The following is an 18,221-nucleotide window of genomic DNA, read 5'->3' on the forward strand; positions in this document are numbered from 1 at the left end:
CCGACGAGTTCCGTTCTACAGCTGCTTCTTTGTACGGGATATCGATGGAATGTGGAATGCTTGAAAAGCATGCTGTGTTGTACACCCGAATTCACAAGGAGCCGTAACTCGCAGGTGGCGTTTGCCAGTTTGTGTCAGGCTGACATTGCCAGCGGCGGGGCACAAAGCTCGGCGACCTTTGGTTGGTGGCGGGCATTGCCTACTTGACAAGGGTTAGGGTTATGGTTGGGGTGGCGCTTCATAACTATCCGGTACCCACTCGACTGATCAGTACGGATTACCTTCAGTCATCCGCGTTCGCAGCGACTATCCAACAGGGCGCATCAAATCGGCATCTCCCCAACATCACCACCCCAACTCAATCGCCGCCAACTTCAATTCGGAGAAATGGCAATCATCGGTGCAGAAACCGATGCCGTGCCGCAGGTAGTGTTTCGACACGGAAAGAAAGGGAAGACCTACCGGCAACGAGCAGAAGGGTCAAGCAGCGCAACGGGCAGCGGCGAGACGCCGGATCAAGCCGGACATGGCACATCAAACACCACCAATACAACGACAATCGAGCGAGATGAGGACGAAGAAGGGCTCTCAGTCGCCGAGGTGTTGCGGAGACGCAACGCCCGAAAACACAAGCATGGCGGCGTCGGGTTCCGGGCAGGACCGTCTGGGCCCGGCAACGACGCGGTGGCAAGCGAGGAGAATGTGGAGCGGGGGTTAGTCGCTCATGGCAATGCAGATGCAGAGCAAGGGCCGGAGGCAGCGATAATTGGCGGCATCTCGAAGCGTTTCGCGCCTCAAACGGGCTTGGTGGGCGAGCTGGTCAACAAGCACATGTGAGTTGCCCTCTTTTTTTGGCATACAGGAGATTTGATGCGGGAAATAGCGACTGATCAAGCAAGGGAGGAGTACGTAGAATCCGAGTTGGCTAGACGAAAGCGGCACGCCGCAGAGGCCGCCGCGCAGCAGCAACAACAACAGCAGCAGATGGAGCAACGAGGGCGTGAGGAGCTCACGTCAAATGCGGCCGATGGCCAGCTCGGTTCGAGGCTGGCGGCCCCCGGTGGCCAGAATGATTCCCAGCGAGTATTGCAGGGCCGGCTGCTCGAAATCGACCTCGGCGACGAGGCGCGGGCGCGTAATATTGAGATGACAGAGCGCGCAAGAAGGCGGCTGCAAGGGCAAATCGACGAGGAAGAGGACGAAGAGAGCAAGGGCCGGTCAAAGAACGGTCGCCTTGGGCGAGATGGCAAGCCCTTGCGATCGAGAAACCGCCGCGGAAGCGACGATATCAAACGCGATCAGCTTGTGGAGGAGTTCTTGAGCGAAAACAGACGTAAGCAGCTCTCTTCCCTCCTTCCCCCGCCCTTCTCCTTTTCCCATTTCCCCTGCCCATGCTTCCTTATTGGGAATCGGGTGCTAATAATCATCAGTCGACATGTACGACACGACACAGTCGGGACAGGCAGGGAACTCGACTGCGCTCGAGGACGAGGAGGGAGCTGCCGACGATCGGATCGCCGAGGCGTTCCGGCGCGAGTTTATGAATGCAATGGCGCAGCGATCGCGGCGGAGGAGAATGGCCCACTCGTCCAAACCCCGAGCGAGGAAGCAGGAAGAGATCCTCCGGGGCCCGAAGCTTGGCGGCAGCCGCAACGCAAGAGCCGCCATGCGGGATCTATTGCTCAAGGAACAGGCGAGCAAGAAGAAGAGATGAAGAGGCAGCGGGGGGGAAGAGGGGGGAGCGAGGAGGTTGCAAGGTCAGGTTGGCGAATCAGGACACCGGTTTTCTCTTTTGGCAACTTGTTCAATGCTCTCATCTTTGTTCGCAACACTCGCCCGCTGAAATCAGAGTATGGATTATTCGGTAAACATACATGCCTAGTGTACTCGGCCCTTGTGAACTACCGCCGTACGCTACCAGTGGACTCCCCTCACGCCACCCTTCGAGCGGAATGCTCTAGAGGAAATATTCTGGACACACTTTGTAAACTAGGGATTAGTGTTCTGGACTGTGTCCATATTTAATTCAGTACACTAACTTTTAGGAACACACGTGAAGACTAAAATGGTGGGGGTAACGGATGGATAGAGGCAGAAAGGAATGCGAGAATCAGCCGCTCTCCACCAGACAGCAGATCGGCTACCGAAAAGAGGCTCAGCCCCCCATGAAACACGGATTGCTGACAGGATCCCCGCTCAGAGTCCACGGTTGGGTTTCATTCTTTCGGCGGCATCCTCTGCTGTGCACTCGTGTAATCTATACTCGTGTATGTTAAAGAGGGGCGGGGAGCGTATTCCGGTCCGGCTCAGAAAACTTGCTTGACTGTGTGAAGAGGAAGTGGCCTGTCTTTCATCGCGTCCAGTACGTGCATAGTTAATTGAAAGCAATCTACATAGTATATGCTCTTCCCCGGTAATAACATGGATCCCTCCATGCCCAGGTAAGGCAAGTCAATTGGCTGCTCCTACTGCTGCTTGCTGCGTATGTGTGTATGTACAAAGTACAGAGACCTTAAAGTGGTCCGCTTCCATTGTCCGCGTCACCAGCTCCCGCGCATCTGTTGAAGGTGTTGTCGCACCGCTGGACTGCGTGCTATTTCGGGGGACGGCGGCTGGTTGGCGGCATAACTGGCAAGTCCCCGACTCGCCCACCAACGGAAGCGCGATGTCTGGGCGGCGGGGGCGAGGGAACGTGTCATATGGATTGTGTGCAGAGTTACACATTGGAGGAGGGTCCTCGACCTCGCGCTTTATAACGACGCTGCTCTGTCGGTAGTTTCAGGTTTGGTGGTTTCCAAGAACCGTAGTGTACTGTATGTATGTATGTACACTACAGTACGGAGTTACATAGCGTAAGGTACTTTATGCACATGGGTACTGCACTATAGCATAGAGGGTAGTCAAGCAACACTCCACTGCAATCCGTAAGACGGGAAGAAATAAGGTACGTGTTTGGTGTCAGCCCTACTGCCAACTCGGTAGACAATCTCCACTAGTATGTACATACATACAACACTATACTAGTACAGTATCGAGGCGGAATGAATCCATGCAGCTCCTCAAGACCATTGTGCCGCTTTAGGGATGGCGCGGGCGTGTTGAACAGTGTCGGAACCCAAAACGGAGAACCGGCTTCCGTTAGGGAACCATGGTTTGGATAGTAGGTTATAAGGGCGCTCTGGCCCACAAACAGGGACCTCTGGTTGGTGAAGCTGCGCCGCTCATCAGCGCTGGGCGAAGCAAATGAGACCGCGCAATCCTCAGATCCCAGCTGAGCGCTTGGGTTGGACCAACCGGGCAGAGTGCGGTGGGCTGCTGCAGCTGCAGCACCGCAGGGACTGTGGACGGATTCCCCCGTAGTGTGGTGTATAGTATGGATGGCGGCAGAGGGGGAAAAATGGGCTGCTGCGGTGGTTGCTCACACACACACATAACACACACACACACACGCAGGCAGCAGAGCCTCGTCGCTGCCCACACCGCAAACTCTCCTTCCCCGTCCCGTCCCCTTTGCTTTTTCCAAACTTCCAGCCAGGCTTCAAGGCCGACCGGCAAATCAGGGCATCACCTACGCACCCGGCTGCATCTCGAGCACGAGGGTGGGCGGCGAGATCGCTTCTTCGTCTCGACATCCAAGCTACGCAGCAACTGTGACGCTCCCTCGATCGCGTGTTTCCCCCCTGGTCCGACCCCGCCTGGATTTCGCACCAGCAGAACAAGCTGTTGGCCGCGCGATGAGCCGACTCGGTTTCTGAACGACCCGACTCCAACCGGATCACAAGCACGCAAGGCCGTTGGCAAGCGGCCAGAATGAGGATACCCAAGGTGAGGGATTGGCTGGTGGCGGCCGCCCTAGCGTCGGGGACCGCGGGCATTCGCCAGTCCTCACCGAGCGACAACAATGCCGTACCTCCAGATCCAATGGTCATCGACACTAAACCGCACGTACCCGACACCGACGAGGTGCTGGCTCCCATGACGCCCCAGTCTCCCGGTCCCAACGGCGGAGGATCTAGCTCGAATGACGACGGGAATCTGGGCGGGGGCCTGAACACGTCTGCGGCGGAGCCAGCCAGCGGCGGTGGCGGGCTGGCACGCGGCGCCGTCATCGGCATCGCCGTCGGCTGCGGCGTCGCCGGCCTGCTCATCGTCTTGGGGCTCGCCTGGTACCTGCTGCACCGGCGCCAACGCAAGAAGGTCCTGCAGTCCGTCGACTCCCCGTACGGCTCCGGCACCCGTGGTGAGGAGCTCATGGCCGAGAAGGAAGCCGCCGCCGACGTTGACGTGTCCCCGCACTCGCCCTATTCCGACGACGGCGTCTCCCGAGCCGGCCCCGGCGGCACCTACCCCGGAGAAGCGGCCGTCGCCGCGGATGCCGCTCCGACCGCGCCTCACCATTCGCACCTGCAGGATCCCCCGCGGTCGTTCACTCCTTACTCGGATCGCCCGAGCACCGCCGCGGCTGCCGCCGGCCCCGCTGCTGGGACGCCCAGCATACGCGCCGCATCACTCGCCCAGACCGACGACGCGCGCGTCAGCGCGCCCAGCCCAGTCCCCGGGCGGGCGACGCCCCGAGCCCTGACGACGCCGTATGCTCACTTGGTGGAGGAGGGCATGACGGAGGAGGAGATTCGCAGGCTGGAAGAGGAGGAGCGGCAGCTGGATGCTGCCATCGAACAAGCAGCGAGGCGCTGAGTCGTCTCACCCTCTTCCCAGGGTTGGAATGGGACCCGACGGGCTCTCACAAGCTGACCTCATGCCATGATGTATAGATCTTCAAAACATGCCAGTTTTTTGTTCAGGCTCTTTTTTTTCCGGGCGTGCTAGGAGTTTCAGGGGTCTCGGTTGGGCGGGAGTTGCTGCGCGCCGCGTAGTTTGTCACTCGTTCTTGGTTAGCCATGACCCTACATGCAATGTATACCCTTTAACTAGCTGCTTTCATCGCGCCAGCAGAAAACAAAACAATGAATGCATGAGTGCATGGGTGCGGAGACGAATCAGATCTGGCGGGCTTTGGAACCCCCAAACTTCTTTGGCTAATACATCTCGGTCGACGTGTGGGATGTGATCTTGTCAGTAAGAAAGAGAAACTGCAAATTGAAAACGGAATCGTGAAAGGAGAATAACTTAATGAAAAGGGGGGGGGGGAGGGGGGGACCCCCGGCTATCTCTCTCAGAGGTTGACCAGAACGTTACTGCATCCTTCTTCGCAGAGCTGTTCACGACGCGTGTTTGCAACGAGATGTGCAAGCAAACAACCGATTCTGAAGTCCTTCTCTGCCCGGATAAACGCCAGATCCCTAGCACTCGTAATCATACACTGCAGCACCCCCACCTGCATCCTTGGTGCATCGATTACCGGTTTCAGTCCTGCTGTCATCGTGCTGTTCTCTCGCCACATTTTCCCCCCAAGAGAGCGCCGAAAGCACATCAGGGGTCGCGGCTGGGTTGTACATTTTCGCGGCCATCTCTTTACCTCGAAAAGAACCTCCCGACCATGTTGCTCGCAATACTCCCGGCCAGGTTACCGCCGCTAAATGCGCTGCCCGCCAGATTCGATGCCTGGCTGAACTTGTCACATCGCGAAAAGGCAAGAGTGTTTGTTATTGTCAAGACGAGTGCAATAGCTGGAGAGTGAGAGGGTTAGCAGTCGGTCCACACTCGGCCAAAAAAAAACACCGTGTCCATTTTGTCCCGGAATCCTTCCCCCTATCTTTCCCCCTCTCTTTCCCCCTCTAGCTGCCCGTGGCAGCGGGTAACCTACCAACAAGCGGCAACCAGATGAACTTGAACGTCAAGAAAGCCACGATCGCAAGCAGGATCCAGAATACCGGCTGGATGTAGATGGCCAACCAGAAAAAGCGGCTGTCGGTTGGGTTGATGACCTTGGTGCCGGGCTCGCTGCTCTCAAACACCCAGTGTGAGTCGCCCGTCGACGGGTCCACCTCGTTCCACCAGCGCAGCCCGACCAGCCGGCGGCCGGCAATATTCTTGAGGTAGTAGAAGTCGGCAGCAAGGAGGAGGATGGTGATGATGAAGATCATGACACTGGCGTCGCAGGGCGCGGGTTAGCCGGGGGGGAGGAGTTCACTCGCCGCGGAAGGCAAACGTCGTCTCGTTGGGAGCTCGAGGACAGAGTCTGGGGATCTGCGGGGTGAGATCTCTTACAGGTTATCAGTGAAGAGGAGGCCGAAGAGGTAGACAAGCAGACTGGCTGTAGGAAGGGGGCGGTTAGCAATCGCGCAGGAGCGGGAGCAGGAGGGCGCCAGAGGATGATGATGACGACGACGACGACACGGGGACATGGGACGACGCACAAACTCGAAATCCCAAGAAGGTCAGGAGTGTGATTGGGTGTGAGCTCAGGCGCCAGGTCAGAGACCCGGGCGCGGGTTGTGGTTGCTCCATCTGAGGAGAGTCTAGTTTTTGGTGTTGGAAGCTCTGGGCTCGAGCTGGTGCTGGGGGCTGCCGCTTGGTGATGATACGTAACCTTATTTACACTAGGGGCGCCCGTGCTCCAAAGCCGAACAACAGCAGCCACACAGCCCCCCACAGCCAATTTTGGTACTCCGTACCACGTCCAATGACCCACCACCCCAGACCGCACCAAAGGCTTGGTCTCAAACGAGCCGCTCCCCCGCCCCCGCCCCCCCCCCCACTTGTATGAATGATGTATTGTACATACATACGAAATACTTAGGTACTCATTCATACACAACTACATTGAAGTTCGGTTCATACACGCTTCGTAGACGAACACCTTGCGGTGTTACTCCTAATTGTTGACATAGAACTCGACATGGGAGGCGGGTGAGAGAACACATCCGGTGTTGTCTCGAGAAAATCAGCTTCCTGTCCAAGTGAGAGAGAGACTATCAGAGTTCCGAGAGCGCTCACTATTTGGACCCGCGTTCAACTCTCAAACAAAAGCTTGCGATTTGACATCCGCCAACCTTCAACTACTCAACACCTCTTCTTCTCGGCAGACTGCGAGACAGGCCGTGTAGACGATGGCTTCCTCAACCATGCCTGTCCTCCGCCGGGCGCTACTCTATGGTTCGGTGCCTCTGCAATTCCCACATATTACACAGCTGGTCTCTTCAAAGAGAGAATTCCATCCGCTCACACCACCACCATGCGTTCAGTGCCCGCCTCGTCTCCCAAGTTCCTCGCCAAGTCGCTCACCCTCACCAGCGACAACGTGACGTACGACCTCGAGGACTCGGTAACCCCATCCATGAAGGCCAAGGCGCGCACTGCCCTGCAAACCCACCTCCGCTCCCTGTCCTCCAAGCAGGCCACCTCCATCGGCGAGATCGCCGTGCGCATCAACGCCGTCTCGACCCCGCACGCCATTGCCGACATCCGGGCCGTCGCCTCGCTTCCCAACCTCGACGCCATCGTCGTCCCCAAAGTCAGCGGCGCCGCCGACCTAGCCCTGGTAGAGGACGTCATCCGCCAGACGGCACCGCAGCGCGCCGGTACCACCACCACCACCACCGACAACCCCGACCCCGACCACAACAGCGACAGCAGCAACAACAGCAACAACAGCAACACCAAGAACCGGCCCATCGCCGTCCTAGCCCTCATCGAGTCGGCCAAGGCGGTCGTGGACCTCCGCGAGATCTGCACGGCGACGCCCAACCTCCGCGGCCTCATCTTTGCGGCCGAGGACTTCGCGCTCGACCTGTCGCTGCGCCGGACGCCGCACATGCACGAGATGGCGTACGCGCGCAGCGCCATCGTCACGGCGGCGCGGGCGTTCGGCCTCGAGAGCGCCATCGACGCCGTCTGCACCTCCCTCCGGGGGCCCGGAGCTCAGGAGCAGCTGGCGTTCGAGTGCGAGAACGGGCGGGGGTTCGGGTTCACTGGGAAACGTGAGTTCTCGTCTTTTTATTTAACTATTTCATTTTATTTATTTATTTAGCCATTTTTTATCCTCCTCCTCTCTCCTTCCCCACATCTCTGCAGACGGTTACATATTTGGTCATATCGAGAGGCGCGCGCGACTGATAAGGGGCTGGTGATGCCCGCGTTTGTTGCAGAGTGTATCCATCCCGATCAAGTACCATACGTTCAGCGCATGTTCTCGCCCGACGCGGAACAAGTTGAATGGGCAGCCCGCGTCGTCATTGCTGACGAGAAGGCTTCGGCAGCCGGTAAAGGAGCCTTCTCGCTCGGCGGAAAGATGATTGATGCTCCCGTGGTCGGAAAAGCCCGAGCAACACTCGCCGAGGCAAAACAGTGCGGCATTGATGTCGACGCGCTGAGGGACAAGTTCAAGGATGAATCCCCCGAGTAGTCCGAACATTTCAGGGGCTGCGCATTGTCAAGATTGAGTCATCCCCGCATTCAAAGCTGACCTCCCAGCGTTGTTCTATATATGAACTCTAATATAACCTTCTGCCTACGCGCCACGCCGTCGATGGATACTCTTCCTGCTCTTCCCTAAGGGACGAGCCCCATAATGAACCTGTCTTGGGCCTAGACGAGAGGGCTCCAGGGCAGTAATCTGGGTGACCACCCGATCCAAGAGTCAACATGTCCGGCTCCAGAGAAAGCCAATCTTTATCGGGCAGAAATGCGGCATCATTGGGCTCATCGAGGTTGGCGGCTCTTGAAGGGGCACGTGGCCTTCGGTCCAAATGGCTAGGCATGTCGAATTCGGAGCGAAATGGTACACAGTGCTCTGCGGCCTGTTCAGAAATCGTCGCGGCTTCCTGTTCTATCCTTCGTATGAACTCCTCCAGATTCTCGGGCCCAAGGTTTCCTGGAGCGTCAACGTAATCATCGATCTGGTGGTGGCCTGCGAGGGCCAGGCTTTGACGAGTAGAGCCTTGATATTCTGTTGATAAGCCCGGCGATTGCAAGAGGAATCCCCTGTTCGGAATTTCCCTTTCATCCGGCAGAGAGAATCCAGAACCTCTCTCAAGGCTGAGCGCATTTTGACGCCATTCCGGTGCTGACCAGTTCTCTCTGCTTCTGATGATCGGGAGCGGTGATGCTTCTTGCACGCGATACCCCCGATTGGTCGTTTGATCTTCCACCATTCCATGATCGTCAAGCCTCCGAGATTGCATTGAGTGTCTCTCTGCTTCTTTAGGAGTCGATTCGGTTTGGGCTGCAGCATCTTTGCGGCTTCTTTCTCTGATATTTTGAACTTTCTCGGGTGGAGAGTTTGCTTCGGCTTCGACAACCCGATCAGATCTGGCCCCAGAGAAGGTTGCTGCGCCGTGGCTGGAGCTCGCCCTCCTGGAACAGGAGGCTTCAGGGCCAAGACCTACGGCCTGACCGACATACTGTTTTGACCATGCTGAACCACCTCTAGCTTTCTCGCTCGAGCTGTCATGAGGCGTTTCTCCCGAGTCGTGGCTTCGAACTTCTGGCAGGGACCTGGAATATCGGGGTACCTCTTCTCCTTGGCTAATGGTAATGGTGCTGTACGACGGTTGCGAACTAAGGAACGACCTGCAGCGTTCATGCTGGGTGCGTAGGAAATGCAGCTTCAAGCCGCGCGACACACCGTGATGTTCCCTTTCATGACTCGCAAATCCTCGTCGCTCACCCCGGGTTTCCTTGCCGCACGTCCCTCGAGAGAAGAACACAGAAAGCTCCTCGAGCTCTTTGTCTTCTTTTCGGCTCCTGTCGAGCCTTGATTTAGTGACAGGAGTGTCCGAGGACCTTCGGGTCAGGCTCTTGTGAAAACGACCCTTTCTCGGAACTTGGTTGCTTCCTGTGATCCGTTAGCCTTAACAAAGATACCCGTGCCTTGTTGCTGAGCGGGTGCGTTTACCCCGTGGAAGCAAATGGCCTGTTGCAGACTCTTTCTGGAGTATGTGCATATTCATGTCAGCATTTTGCAAACTCGTCTCCCTTATGAGTACTTTTTGGGTGGCTGGCACTAACAGTCCGGTCTCCCCCCCCAGCGACCTCTTGTGGTATATGTTTCCGAGACCCCTCGTCCGAGATTTGTCTATGCCCTTCCCAAACGTTGTGGCCACATTTGTCATCTCCGATCGTATAACGCTTTCTCTTCTCGAATCCGTATCTCGCATGCTCGGTTGCCTTCGAGGATGAAGCAGGGGGTTCCGACATTGACCTCGATCTCTTCCTGCGTCTGCCTCCACGAGTGCTTGACCGAGATTGTTCTGCTAACATGAGTTGTTCTCTCTTGTGCCTTCTGTGCTGGTTCTTCGAGTGCTCGGGTTTGTGGCCTCTCTCGTGGCCTGTTCCCAGGGGCTTGTGATGACTAGCCCCTGTCTGTTGCAGCCATGCTTGCACGAACTCATCATTCTCTGCTTTCGAACGTGGAACTGGCCACTCGCCCAGACCTTCAAGGGGCTTGCTGGACTTCAAGATCTGCTGTGGCCTATTTTTCAAGCCCTTGTCGTTATTTCGCGTGCGGTCTCCATGGCCGTGGCAATCGTGGTGCGCTCGAGATGCCTTCTCAAAGCGACGTGATCGCAGGATTTCCATGTCTTTTCTGGGAATGCGTGATACTAATACGATAGAGCACCAGTGTTCTTGTCAAGAGAGTGGTGATGAAGCAGAAGTTGACATCGTTTAAGCCACAGCCTACCCGACATTCGTACCTGGAAAGCACCAGTTAACCACTGGAGAGGAGCACCTTCTCAGATGGGGTTTAGGAACCTGAGCGTAGTAACCAACTGAAAGCCACACTTGCTACCATTCAGTTTGTAGAGTCTTGCCGGGTTGTACCTGCCATTGGTCGTCCACATATGTGCAGTACCAACCCGAAGCTACTCCTGGGTCAACCCGCGTGGATGCTCGAAGCACTAGCACTAGGTTTGGTAGGTGCTTTGCCTTAGTTACACGTAGATAGGTACCTTAGTTAGGTAGGTAGCTATTTACAAACCCGAAGTCTGACATCCATCACCTCCAGTATGTTCGGGGGCTGTAATATGAGGCAGACATGCATCTACCTACTTACTTGCCTACCTTACCAACATTACCTAGGTATGTATATACCTGCACGAGGTATTCTTCGCTATACGCAGGCTGTATGACCTCGGCAGGAGCCGCTGGCAGCACTTATTATCCACTGCGGGCGGCACGTGCGATGGTTTCCGATCTCTCTCCTCCTCAAGCGTCCATCTGAGTTCATCTCTTGTGCCCTTGTTTTTTGGTGCTCCTGCCTGCTGTTGAGGGGTCATAGGAGGCCTGCGGGTGCGAGACAACATGATGAACCAGGGTGCTCGCAACCCGTATATCAGGCAGTCGACTATAATCGCTACGTAAGCGTACCATCGCCCTGAGCTCCGAGTTGTTTTCGTCGACACAGGTTATCTTGGCAATCTCACTCCACTGGCAATACCGAGGCGCAGCTCCAAAAAAAAAACAAAAAAAAAAAAAAAAGGAGGTGACGCGTACGGAGTGCTCGAAGAGTTGCAAAGAGCTTCTCTTCGAGCTTGGATACCGAGGCTCCCAGTTCCAAGAGCCTGTCTTCAGGTGCCCCGCCCGCCGGCGTAATGTGCAAGGTGAACGAGAGTGATTTCGTCGTCTTCCGCGCCAATTAAAACCAGCAGCGTTTAATTCCAGCCAAAGAATCGGTACTTGCAATTTGTATGGATTTGCCGAAAACATGCTGCCTTAAACACATAGAGACGTGCGTTTATTAAGGATGGAAGGTACTCTTGTCCTACTACGTACCAAGTAAAAGTCAGGTATGTACTGTACTGTACATACATACATACACTATTCCACATACACTACTCCGTACTGGCAGGGTGTTCGTGCCCTTGTTCTCGATATTTGTAGTCACAGCGGGCCCGCTGACGTTTCCCACGAGTGGACGATGGATCCTCCTGACCCGAACCGAATGGATGGCCGTGCGCTTTCCCTCGATAGGTAACTAGATCATGCATCCGATGTTCTGCATGTCAGAGATGCACAAGCGGAATGAACCAGTGGGGTGCATCACCGAGATGGGCGGGACCGCTGGGCAGTCCTCTTGCCCCTTATGGCCACTTGCAGACCAGGCTCCGGCTCCGCAATGCCGACTTGGAACTTACCTTGCAAGGCTCAGATCTTGCGGAACGCCCAACGTGTCAAATCTTGGTAGTTGAACCGCGTAGCAGGCTGCCAATCAGGAAGGAGAACTAGCACCCCTCCTCTCCCAGAAGCAGATGCGCAGCGCATACCCATCACGCATTTACAAGACCCGGGATATGCGCTGGCGTGCGGCAGAAGCCTGGAGTTGCACGGATGGCCGACACATCGTTGGGGTCTCACCATTCTCCCCACCCGCAATCCTTCCTCAACGCGTCCGCCGATACTCGGGCAGTCGAACACTCAACATACGTTTCTCGCCGCCAAGGGCTCGAGAACCGTAGTATGGCGGAATTTCGGTGTAAGGCGGGTGCTCGTGCTGTCTGACATGAGATAGCACCGAATGACGCGGTAGGCGATTTTATATTTGGCTGGCTCGATCTCGTCGCATCGTGCGAGCTGGAAGAAGGTAGCTTGCGGGTTTGTCGTTCGAGAATCGTCTGCTGCTGCGGGCGTGATATTTCGGCTCGTTGAACAACGTGGGTCCTTTTCCCGTGGCAGACCCCTCCCTCCTCCCATCCAACCCACGAGAGTTCCAACAAAAAATGCAGCGACGTGGGCAAGAGAGATCTGAGGCGGCCAGATAAGCGACAGCAATGGGGTCTCATAGAGGAACGGTCCGCCCGAGATGCGTCTCGCACGTTTCGCATCTCCCTAAAAACAACAATCCCGTTTCATGCTTACACGTATCCGCCTATTTTACCGCCTACCGTCAATTCTGTTTCGGCCGATCCCTGGCGTCACCAATGCGACTCCCTTTCGATTCGGGAGTTTCGATGCATACTGTGGACGGAGATCACCGCATCTGGCTTAGGGCTCTGGACTGGGTCCGGGCCTTCTCGCGACAAGGTGAGCTCAGGATGGATGGGCTGCGTAATCAGGGCGCATATTTGCCAATGCCGGCAAAATCATCACAATGCCTCGAGTAGTCAGCCTTTCACCCCAGTCCTTGTGGGGTGGGCACCGTCGATTGGGAGACCCATGATGGCCAGGGACTGGGATCACCTGCATGGAAACCTACCTTGAGTATGTACGGATTACATAGTACACTACAGTACATACATACACATATTTGGGAACCGTGTTTCGTCCCCGATGAGCCGCAGCAAGGATGGAAATTCCTCGCAATGTGAGCGAGCTCTGGGCGTGCGACTATACCTGATCGAGCCCCCTGACGCAAATTGCAAGGGACAGTCGCAAGGGAGTAGAGTACTGTGTACGGAGTACGGACGTACAGTATTGGTCCTCGTGATGTGGGGCCCGACTCTGCAGAGACTGAACTGATGGTTCCCGTTGATGATGGTCAAAGAACTCGAGTCCAACGGTCGGTCAAAACGCTGGTTTCGGTGCCCATGGCCCGAAAAAAGCCTTGTGGTGTGGATGGGCTGCCGTTTTCTGAGCCGTCCGGACCCGCTGGGATACAGACCTCTCTCTCGCTGCGTCAATGCAGAAACCCCGGTCGGAACGCGTCCTACTCTTTGCTGTTTTCCTGATATGTTTGATGCTTGTCTGGGCCCCATCATGCCACCATGTTCATGCTTGTCGAAACATGGGACTAGCGCATCTTCAAGCATATCCAGGAGCTCGCAAAGGACAGTCAGGCTTGAGGCGGCGAGTGGTTCTCTCTCGTGGGCCAAGCTAGGAGGCGGCTATTATGATCCATTCTTAAGTATCCCCCCCCGCCTTACCTTTTGGCATTTAAGGTGGTAGCGCCAGTACAGGCGGGCTTTTGCATCTTTCATCTAGAGCCCTCTTTCTCCCAACCAACCAAGCCGCTCGATAGGGAGGATACTGGAGGATCCTTGACCCTTACCACATTACGCAGCTCGGCCAGCACCTCGCTGCTCACCGGCCACCGTCCCGCTTCCTTCTCTTGCCATATCTTTGTAGTTAACTCGCCGGTCTCGACTCAAGAAGTAGGCGACCAGCTATTTGAGCTCAAGTCCCCTCTGCTCTCCGGCTGAAGTCAACAAGCCGCTGGTCTGACGATACATCCAACCGCCGCGAAACGGTCGGCGAAACGACCTTCCTCTTCGTTAGCGCCCGGCTCCAGAAAAAAAAAAGGTGCTCTCAGTTCCCCGCCTTTCTCTCGGTCCAGCACGCTTCAAACTTTGTTGAAGTCCACTCGCTCTGTTATTCCGGATGCCGCCATCTCTCGTATTTTGACACTCTCCAGCAGCACGACAGAACGTGACTACACTTTGCCTGCTTTCAACACCTGAGACAAGAACTCGGCAATTTGGCACGTCAGCAAACTGAGGGATTCGAAGGGCTAGCCAGCAACAATGTCGAAACTCTTCATTGGGTGAGGAGTCACATCTTGTCCATGTTTTGCCATCATGAATCCCGGGCTACTGACTGACACAACCATGCGTAGCGGACTCGCATGGCATACAGAAGAAGCGACACTGAGACAGAAGTTTGAAGAGTTTGGTGAGGTTGAGGAGGCCGTACGTTGTCCCGTCTGTCCATTCGAGCTGATTACTATCGACTCCCAAGTCCTCCTCCAAGACCATGAGATTCTCTGTCAGGTCCAGGACGGTCTAACATCTTGTTAGGTTGTGGTGAAGGATCGCGACACTGGCCGCAGCAGAGGATTCGGTTTTGTGCGCTACATAAATGAGGATGATGCCCAGAAAGCCATCACGGCAATGAACAACGTTGAGTAAGCCAGCTTGAAGAGAGGTTAACCACCTTCCGTCAACGGCCAGCTACTGACCGACCTCTCCCCAAGGTTCGACGGGCGGCAGATCCGTGTCGATAAGGCCTCGGACACTGGTCCTAAAGGTGGTGGACGAGGGGGTGGTACCTCAAACAACTTCAATAGGGGCGGATATGCCCCCATTCCAGTAGCGGGCGGCCCTGTTCCGGGGATCGCATACGGCACCCAGCAGCCATACGCGATGCCGACGCCCAATATGTACCACCAGCCTTACGGGCGCGGCTATGCTCCGGCAGGCCCTGCCGCGTACGCCGTCCCTTCGCAAGGTAGGTGGGAGGTGGGAGGTTAGAACGACGGAAAGGAGGAACAGGCTGTGCTGACAGGAGAATAGCATGGGTGGCTAACCCCTATGGGTATCCCAATCCGACCCAGCAAGGTCAACCCCCTCAGCAGCCAAGCCAAGGTCCCGGGCCGGGATATTGAGTTGATCGCCGATACCCTAATGGTATAAACGGATCCTCGGAGACTGCCCTATACATTAAACGGAGTGCTATGAAAGAAGTGCTACTCGATAAGCTATCGACGACAACTACGACGGAGACAATGGAGATGGAGAGATGGAGAGATTGTTACGTACCTCGACTCGCGCCTCCTTCTTCTACCGACGAAACACAAAAATGGGCCTGGATTGTCCGTCAAGGATGCTGAGCAACTAGACGTTGTCGCTTCGGGACCATTGACCGCATGATACCCCTCGCACACTCCTGTTTTCAATTTCCTTCTTTCCTTCGCACCATCACCAGCTGCGTGGAATAAGTCAACTGCATTCACGAGTGCCGCTCCTGGCCATTGCTTTTTTTCTCTTTTTCTTTTTTCTTCCTGTCCTCGTTTTGATTTCCTCACCCACCCCGCCACCACCTGCTGCATTCTTTCTCAACCGAGGAAGCGTAAAGAGGCAAAGCAAAAACAGGCGTCACATTACCCCTGACTTTATGGTACGTAGGGGAGCTCTACCCGAGGGCGATTTTTACGGTCCGGAAACTTATGGAGAACCCTGGTCGGTAGACAAGGGATATGTCTATGAGAAGATCTCTCGGTTGAAGGTAACCAAGAATGTGTGGCCGAGATGATGGCCAGTCAGAGAAGGACCCAAACGGGGAAGGGTTTGCGCTTTTATTTCTCCCGTCTTAACAGTGCTTTATTCAACTTGACCTCGATCACGAAGTCTTCTCGGTCTCTTCTTGCTCATCTATGTCGCCGGCATTTCTGAAGTTGTGGGGCTGCTCATGGTGCTGCTGCTCCCGCTGCAGAACCGACGGCGTTAGGTGTTCCGGACTGGTGGCAGTGGTGCCGTTGCGGACAATGACAGAAGGCGGCGGGGCGGCGGCCTCCTCTTCTTCTTCCGTTCTGTCCGCCTTGATCCCTTCCACCTCCTTTACCTCCCCCCTGTCCTTCTTCTCTTCGCGAGCTGCGATGGCTCGAACCCGGTTCGACAGGTCCGTGACATGTTCGTCTCCACTCTCCGGACTCAACTCGCCCAGCGCGGCTTCAAGGCCCCAAAGGTAGTCACGATTTAGACCGCTCGGCCCGCTGCTGCGATAGATGTGCTCGGCAAGTTTCTGTGGGTCCTGCGGGCCGACAAACTGCTCGTTGTCGGGAGTACCGATGTAGACCAGCGTCCGAAAGGGGAAGTCGTGGTGATGATTCTGCGGCAGCAGGGCCGGGTCGACGCCAGGGGCCGGGTAAAAGGGCGTGTAGTGAATTGTGTACCCGTTGATCTCGCGGATGTCCAGGTACTCTTTAACTTCGGCAACGCGGTCGGCCTTGATGCGGTAGGCTACGCCCCACACTTTGTCGGGGGCCGAGTCGTGATGATCGACCAGCTGCTCCCAATAAGAGCGCGATATCAGGGTGACAACACGGCCCGGGGCTTCGGGGGTGCCGCGGTGATCTTGACTGGTAGGGGGGACAGCGGGTTAGCAGGTCGATACACAGCCAGCCGGGAAATGCATTGTTTGGAATTGACGCGACTGCTGGACGAATCCAGGAGGCCAGCGACTGGACAATGACGCCACAGACACCAACACCCATCACCGTTGAAAACAGTATGACATGGGGAAGTCCGAGCTTAAGTACCTTGCCTATAAGACGCTGGTCAGCATGGGAAAATCTGGAGTGGAAGACCGGCAGACAGGGTGCATGAGACCTCGAATGTTACCGAAGCCCCAATGAAGGAAGGGCAAGGGGCAAGGAACCGGTAGAGGAACAGGGGAAAGGTTGGAAAGCTTGGTGCATCGCGGGGTTGCGAACAGATATGCTTCGTCCACTTACCTGCCAAAATCTCCGAACATAGCCCGTCACCCAGCCAGGGATTCGCCTATCTGGGACTGGTCAGCTCCTGCGTTGCCGACCCGGACGATCACGCCAACGGGGTTTAGGCCCATGGAATGGTGTTACCGAAGTGCGGTGGTGGTTTCCAGATCAGGCTTCTGCGTATGGGCGTGCCAAAACGGCTAGGAGTCAGCTCCATTCGAGTCCACGTAAGGTTCGGGAGGTAGGGGGTAGGTAAGGTAACGTCGAACGCACCCGTATCCGAACAACCAGAACTCATCGGCTTCAGCCGTAGTTCCGTTGGTTGCCATTCTCCGGGATCCAGAAGCGCTCACGTAGGTTTCAATGTTGAGGAATCAGACAGTGCTGCAAGGACCCGCGTAGTGCTCGGATCGAATGGCTGGATGCTCCCTCAGGTCCGGCTCGATACTCTTCAGAAACCTGTCCCTGGTCGCCTTCAGAAACACTCCCGATCGCCCAACTTAACTCGACTGCAGGTTTGATCGTTACCTCCAGGTGAATGAGAAAGGCGTGGTCGTTATCCAGACTCAAGACGCATTACCTTTCCCTTCGAGTTCGTCACAGAGCCTCAAGAAACAACTAGAAACACCGGAAGTTGCGGCCAATCGCTCAGGCTGCACATCCACTGAAGGTGCTTGAACCGTTGGGTGGGGACTAGAGCGCAAGCGTGCGCGTGCTTTGGCCCGCGTATCGCCTCATTCAATTGCTCATTCCTTTTCTCAGTGCACAGCAACCTAACAGTCAAATGATATTCATCTGCTTTCTTGAGAAAGACGACGACGACGACGATTTCACTGCCTCGTTTCGTGAGATCATCAATTCCTTCTTCAATCACCGACGGACTGACCATCTTCCTTCCAAGGCTTGCCTGCTCGTCCCGCGTCAGATCGACTTATTGATCAACAGAAGCGAAATATAGGAAGGAAAAAAATAGAATGCATTGAGAAGTGCGCTGCCTTGTCGAGAACTATTTTGTAGCTACCGACGACGGTACGGGTTACGCTTCGAGACTCGTATAGGAGAACGATGAGCAACGACCTAAGGGGTAAGGCAGGTACGCACATACGGTACCTACTCCGCACTACCAATTACAACCTTTCATGTGCCCAGGGGTAAGAAACATTGAACCTTCAAG

The 18,221-nt window shown here is 55.7% G+C and overlaps 7 protein-coding genes across 7 annotated transcripts; 4 read left to right on the forward strand and 3 right to left on the reverse strand.

The window, feature by feature from the left end:
• The first annotated feature begins 281 nt into the window (after positions 1-281).
• On the forward strand, positions 282-2,114 carry MYCTH_2296681 (uncharacterized protein). The gene is made up of 3 exons (XM_003659474.1): positions 282-833; positions 900-1,333; positions 1,431-2,114. The coding sequence occupies exons 1-3, from the start codon at positions 388-390 to the stop codon at positions 1,712-1,714; spliced, it is 1,164 nt and encodes a 387-aa protein (XP_003659522.1). The 5' UTR covers positions 282-387; the 3' UTR covers positions 1,715-2,114.
• Positions 2,115-2,420: 306 nt separating this feature from the next.
• On the reverse strand, positions 2,421-2,815 carry MYCTH_2296685 (uncharacterized protein). Its single transcript, XM_003659475.1, has one exon. The coding sequence runs from the start codon at positions 2,697-2,699 to the stop codon at positions 2,541-2,543; it is 159 nt and encodes a 52-aa protein (XP_003659523.1). The 5' UTR covers positions 2,700-2,815; the 3' UTR covers positions 2,421-2,540.
• Positions 2,816-3,975: 1,160 nt separating this feature from the next.
• Positions 3,976-4,695, forward strand: MYCTH_2052748 (uncharacterized protein; the record flags this gene model as incomplete). Its single annotated transcript, XM_003659476.1, has 1 exon — positions 3,976-4,695. The coding sequence occupies one exon, from the start codon at positions 3,976-3,978 to the stop codon at positions 4,693-4,695; it is 720 nt and encodes a 239-aa protein (XP_003659524.1).
• A 443-nt stretch (positions 4,696-5,138) lies between these two features.
• MYCTH_2296687 (uncharacterized protein) lies at positions 5,139-6,475 on the reverse strand. Its single transcript, XM_003659477.1, has 4 exons — positions 6,318-6,475; positions 6,169-6,214; positions 5,765-6,048; positions 5,139-5,627 (listed from the first exon to the last, which is right to left on the reverse strand). The coding sequence occupies exons 1-4, from the start codon at positions 6,406-6,408 to the stop codon at positions 5,473-5,475; spliced, it is 576 nt and encodes a 191-aa protein (XP_003659525.1). The 5' UTR covers positions 6,409-6,475; the 3' UTR covers positions 5,139-5,472.
• A 423-nt stretch (positions 6,476-6,898) lies between these two features.
• On the forward strand, positions 6,899-8,349 carry MYCTH_2296691 (uncharacterized protein). Its single transcript, XM_003659478.1, has 3 exons — positions 6,899-7,056; positions 7,146-7,880; positions 8,049-8,349. Exons 1-3 carry the CDS (start codon positions 7,011-7,013, stop codon positions 8,303-8,305), a joined length of 1,038 nt encoding a protein of 345 aa, XP_003659526.1. The 5' UTR covers positions 6,899-7,010; the 3' UTR covers positions 8,306-8,349.
• A 5,721-nt stretch (positions 8,350-14,070) lies between these two features.
• On the forward strand, positions 14,071-15,300 carry MYCTH_2296694 (uncharacterized protein). Its single transcript, XM_003659479.1, has 5 exons — positions 14,071-14,377; positions 14,450-14,522; positions 14,631-14,737; positions 14,807-15,060; positions 15,283-15,300. Exons 1-5 carry the CDS (start codon positions 14,358-14,360, stop codon positions 15,288-15,290), a joined length of 462 nt encoding a protein of 153 aa, XP_003659527.1. The 5' UTR covers positions 14,071-14,357; the 3' UTR covers positions 15,291-15,300.
• Positions 15,301-15,951: 651 nt separating this feature from the next.
• Positions 15,952-17,376, reverse strand: MYCTH_2115123 (uncharacterized protein; the record flags this gene model as incomplete). Its single annotated transcript, XM_003659480.1, has 6 exons — positions 15,952-16,038; positions 16,174-16,690; positions 16,871-16,875; positions 17,066-17,115; positions 17,192-17,223; positions 17,321-17,376. 6 exons carry the CDS (start codon positions 17,374-17,376, stop codon positions 15,952-15,954), a joined length of 747 nt encoding a protein of 248 aa, XP_003659528.1.
• Positions 17,377-18,221: the final 845 nt, after the last annotated feature.

Source organism: Thermothelomyces thermophilus, chromosome 1 (assembly GCF_000226095.1).
Source record: "Thermothelomyces thermophilus ATCC 42464 chromosome 1, complete sequence".
Lineage (NCBI taxonomy): Eukaryota > Fungi > Ascomycota > Sordariomycetes > Sordariales > Chaetomiaceae > Thermothelomyces > Thermothelomyces thermophilus.

Excerpts from the sequence above, each read along its gene's own strand:
- MYCTH_2296694 (XM_003659479.1), top strand. The coding sequence starts at position 14,358 with ATGTCGAAACTCTTCATTGG. Across the intron at positions 14,378-14,449 it reads ATGTCGAAACTCTTCATTGG|CGGACTCGCATGGCATACAG; the intron begins GTGAGGAGTCAC and ends AACCATGCGTAG. Across the intron at positions 14,738-14,806 it reads ACGGCAATGAACAACGTTGA|GTTCGACGGGCGGCAGATCC; the intron begins GTAAGCCAGCTT and ends CCTCTCCCCAAG.
- MYCTH_2296681 (XM_003659474.1), top strand. The coding sequence starts at position 388 with ATGGCAATCATCGGTGCAGAAACCGATGCCGTGCCGCAGGTAGTGTTT. Across the intron at positions 834-899 it reads GAGCTGGTCAACAAGCACAT|GGAGGAGTACGTAGAATCCG; the intron begins GTGAGTTGCCCT and ends TGATCAAGCAAG. Across the intron at positions 1,334-1,430 it reads GTTCTTGAGCGAAAACAGAC|TCGACATGTACGACACGACA; the intron begins GTAAGCAGCTCT and ends AATAATCATCAG.
- MYCTH_2296685 (XM_003659475.1), bottom strand. The coding sequence starts at position 2,699 with ATGACACGTTCCCTCGCCCCCGCCGCCCAGACATCGCGCTTCCGTTGG.
- MYCTH_2296691 (XM_003659478.1), top strand. The coding sequence starts at position 7,011 with ATGGCTTCCTCAACCATGCCTGTCCTCCGCCGGGCGCTACTCTATG. Across the intron at positions 7,057-7,145 it reads CCGCCGGGCGCTACTCTATG|TGCCCGCCTCGTCTCCCAAG; the intron begins GTTCGGTGCCTC and ends CCATGCGTTCAG. Across the intron at positions 7,881-8,048 it reads GTTCGGGTTCACTGGGAAAC|AGTGTATCCATCCCGATCAA; the intron begins GTGAGTTCTCGT and ends CGTTTGTTGCAG.
- MYCTH_2296687 (XM_003659477.1), bottom strand. The coding sequence starts at position 6,408 with ATGGAGCAACCACAACCCGCGCCCGGGTCTCTGACCTGGCGCCTGAGC. Across the intron at positions 6,215-6,317 it reads CTTCTTGGGATTTCGAGTTT|CCAGTCTGCTTGTCTACCTC; the intron begins GTGCGTCGTCCC and ends CCCTTCCTACAG. Across the intron at positions 5,628-5,764 it reads CATCTGGTTGCCGCTTGTTG|CTATTGCACTCGTCTTGACA; the intron begins GTAGGTTACCCG and ends CTCACTCTCCAG.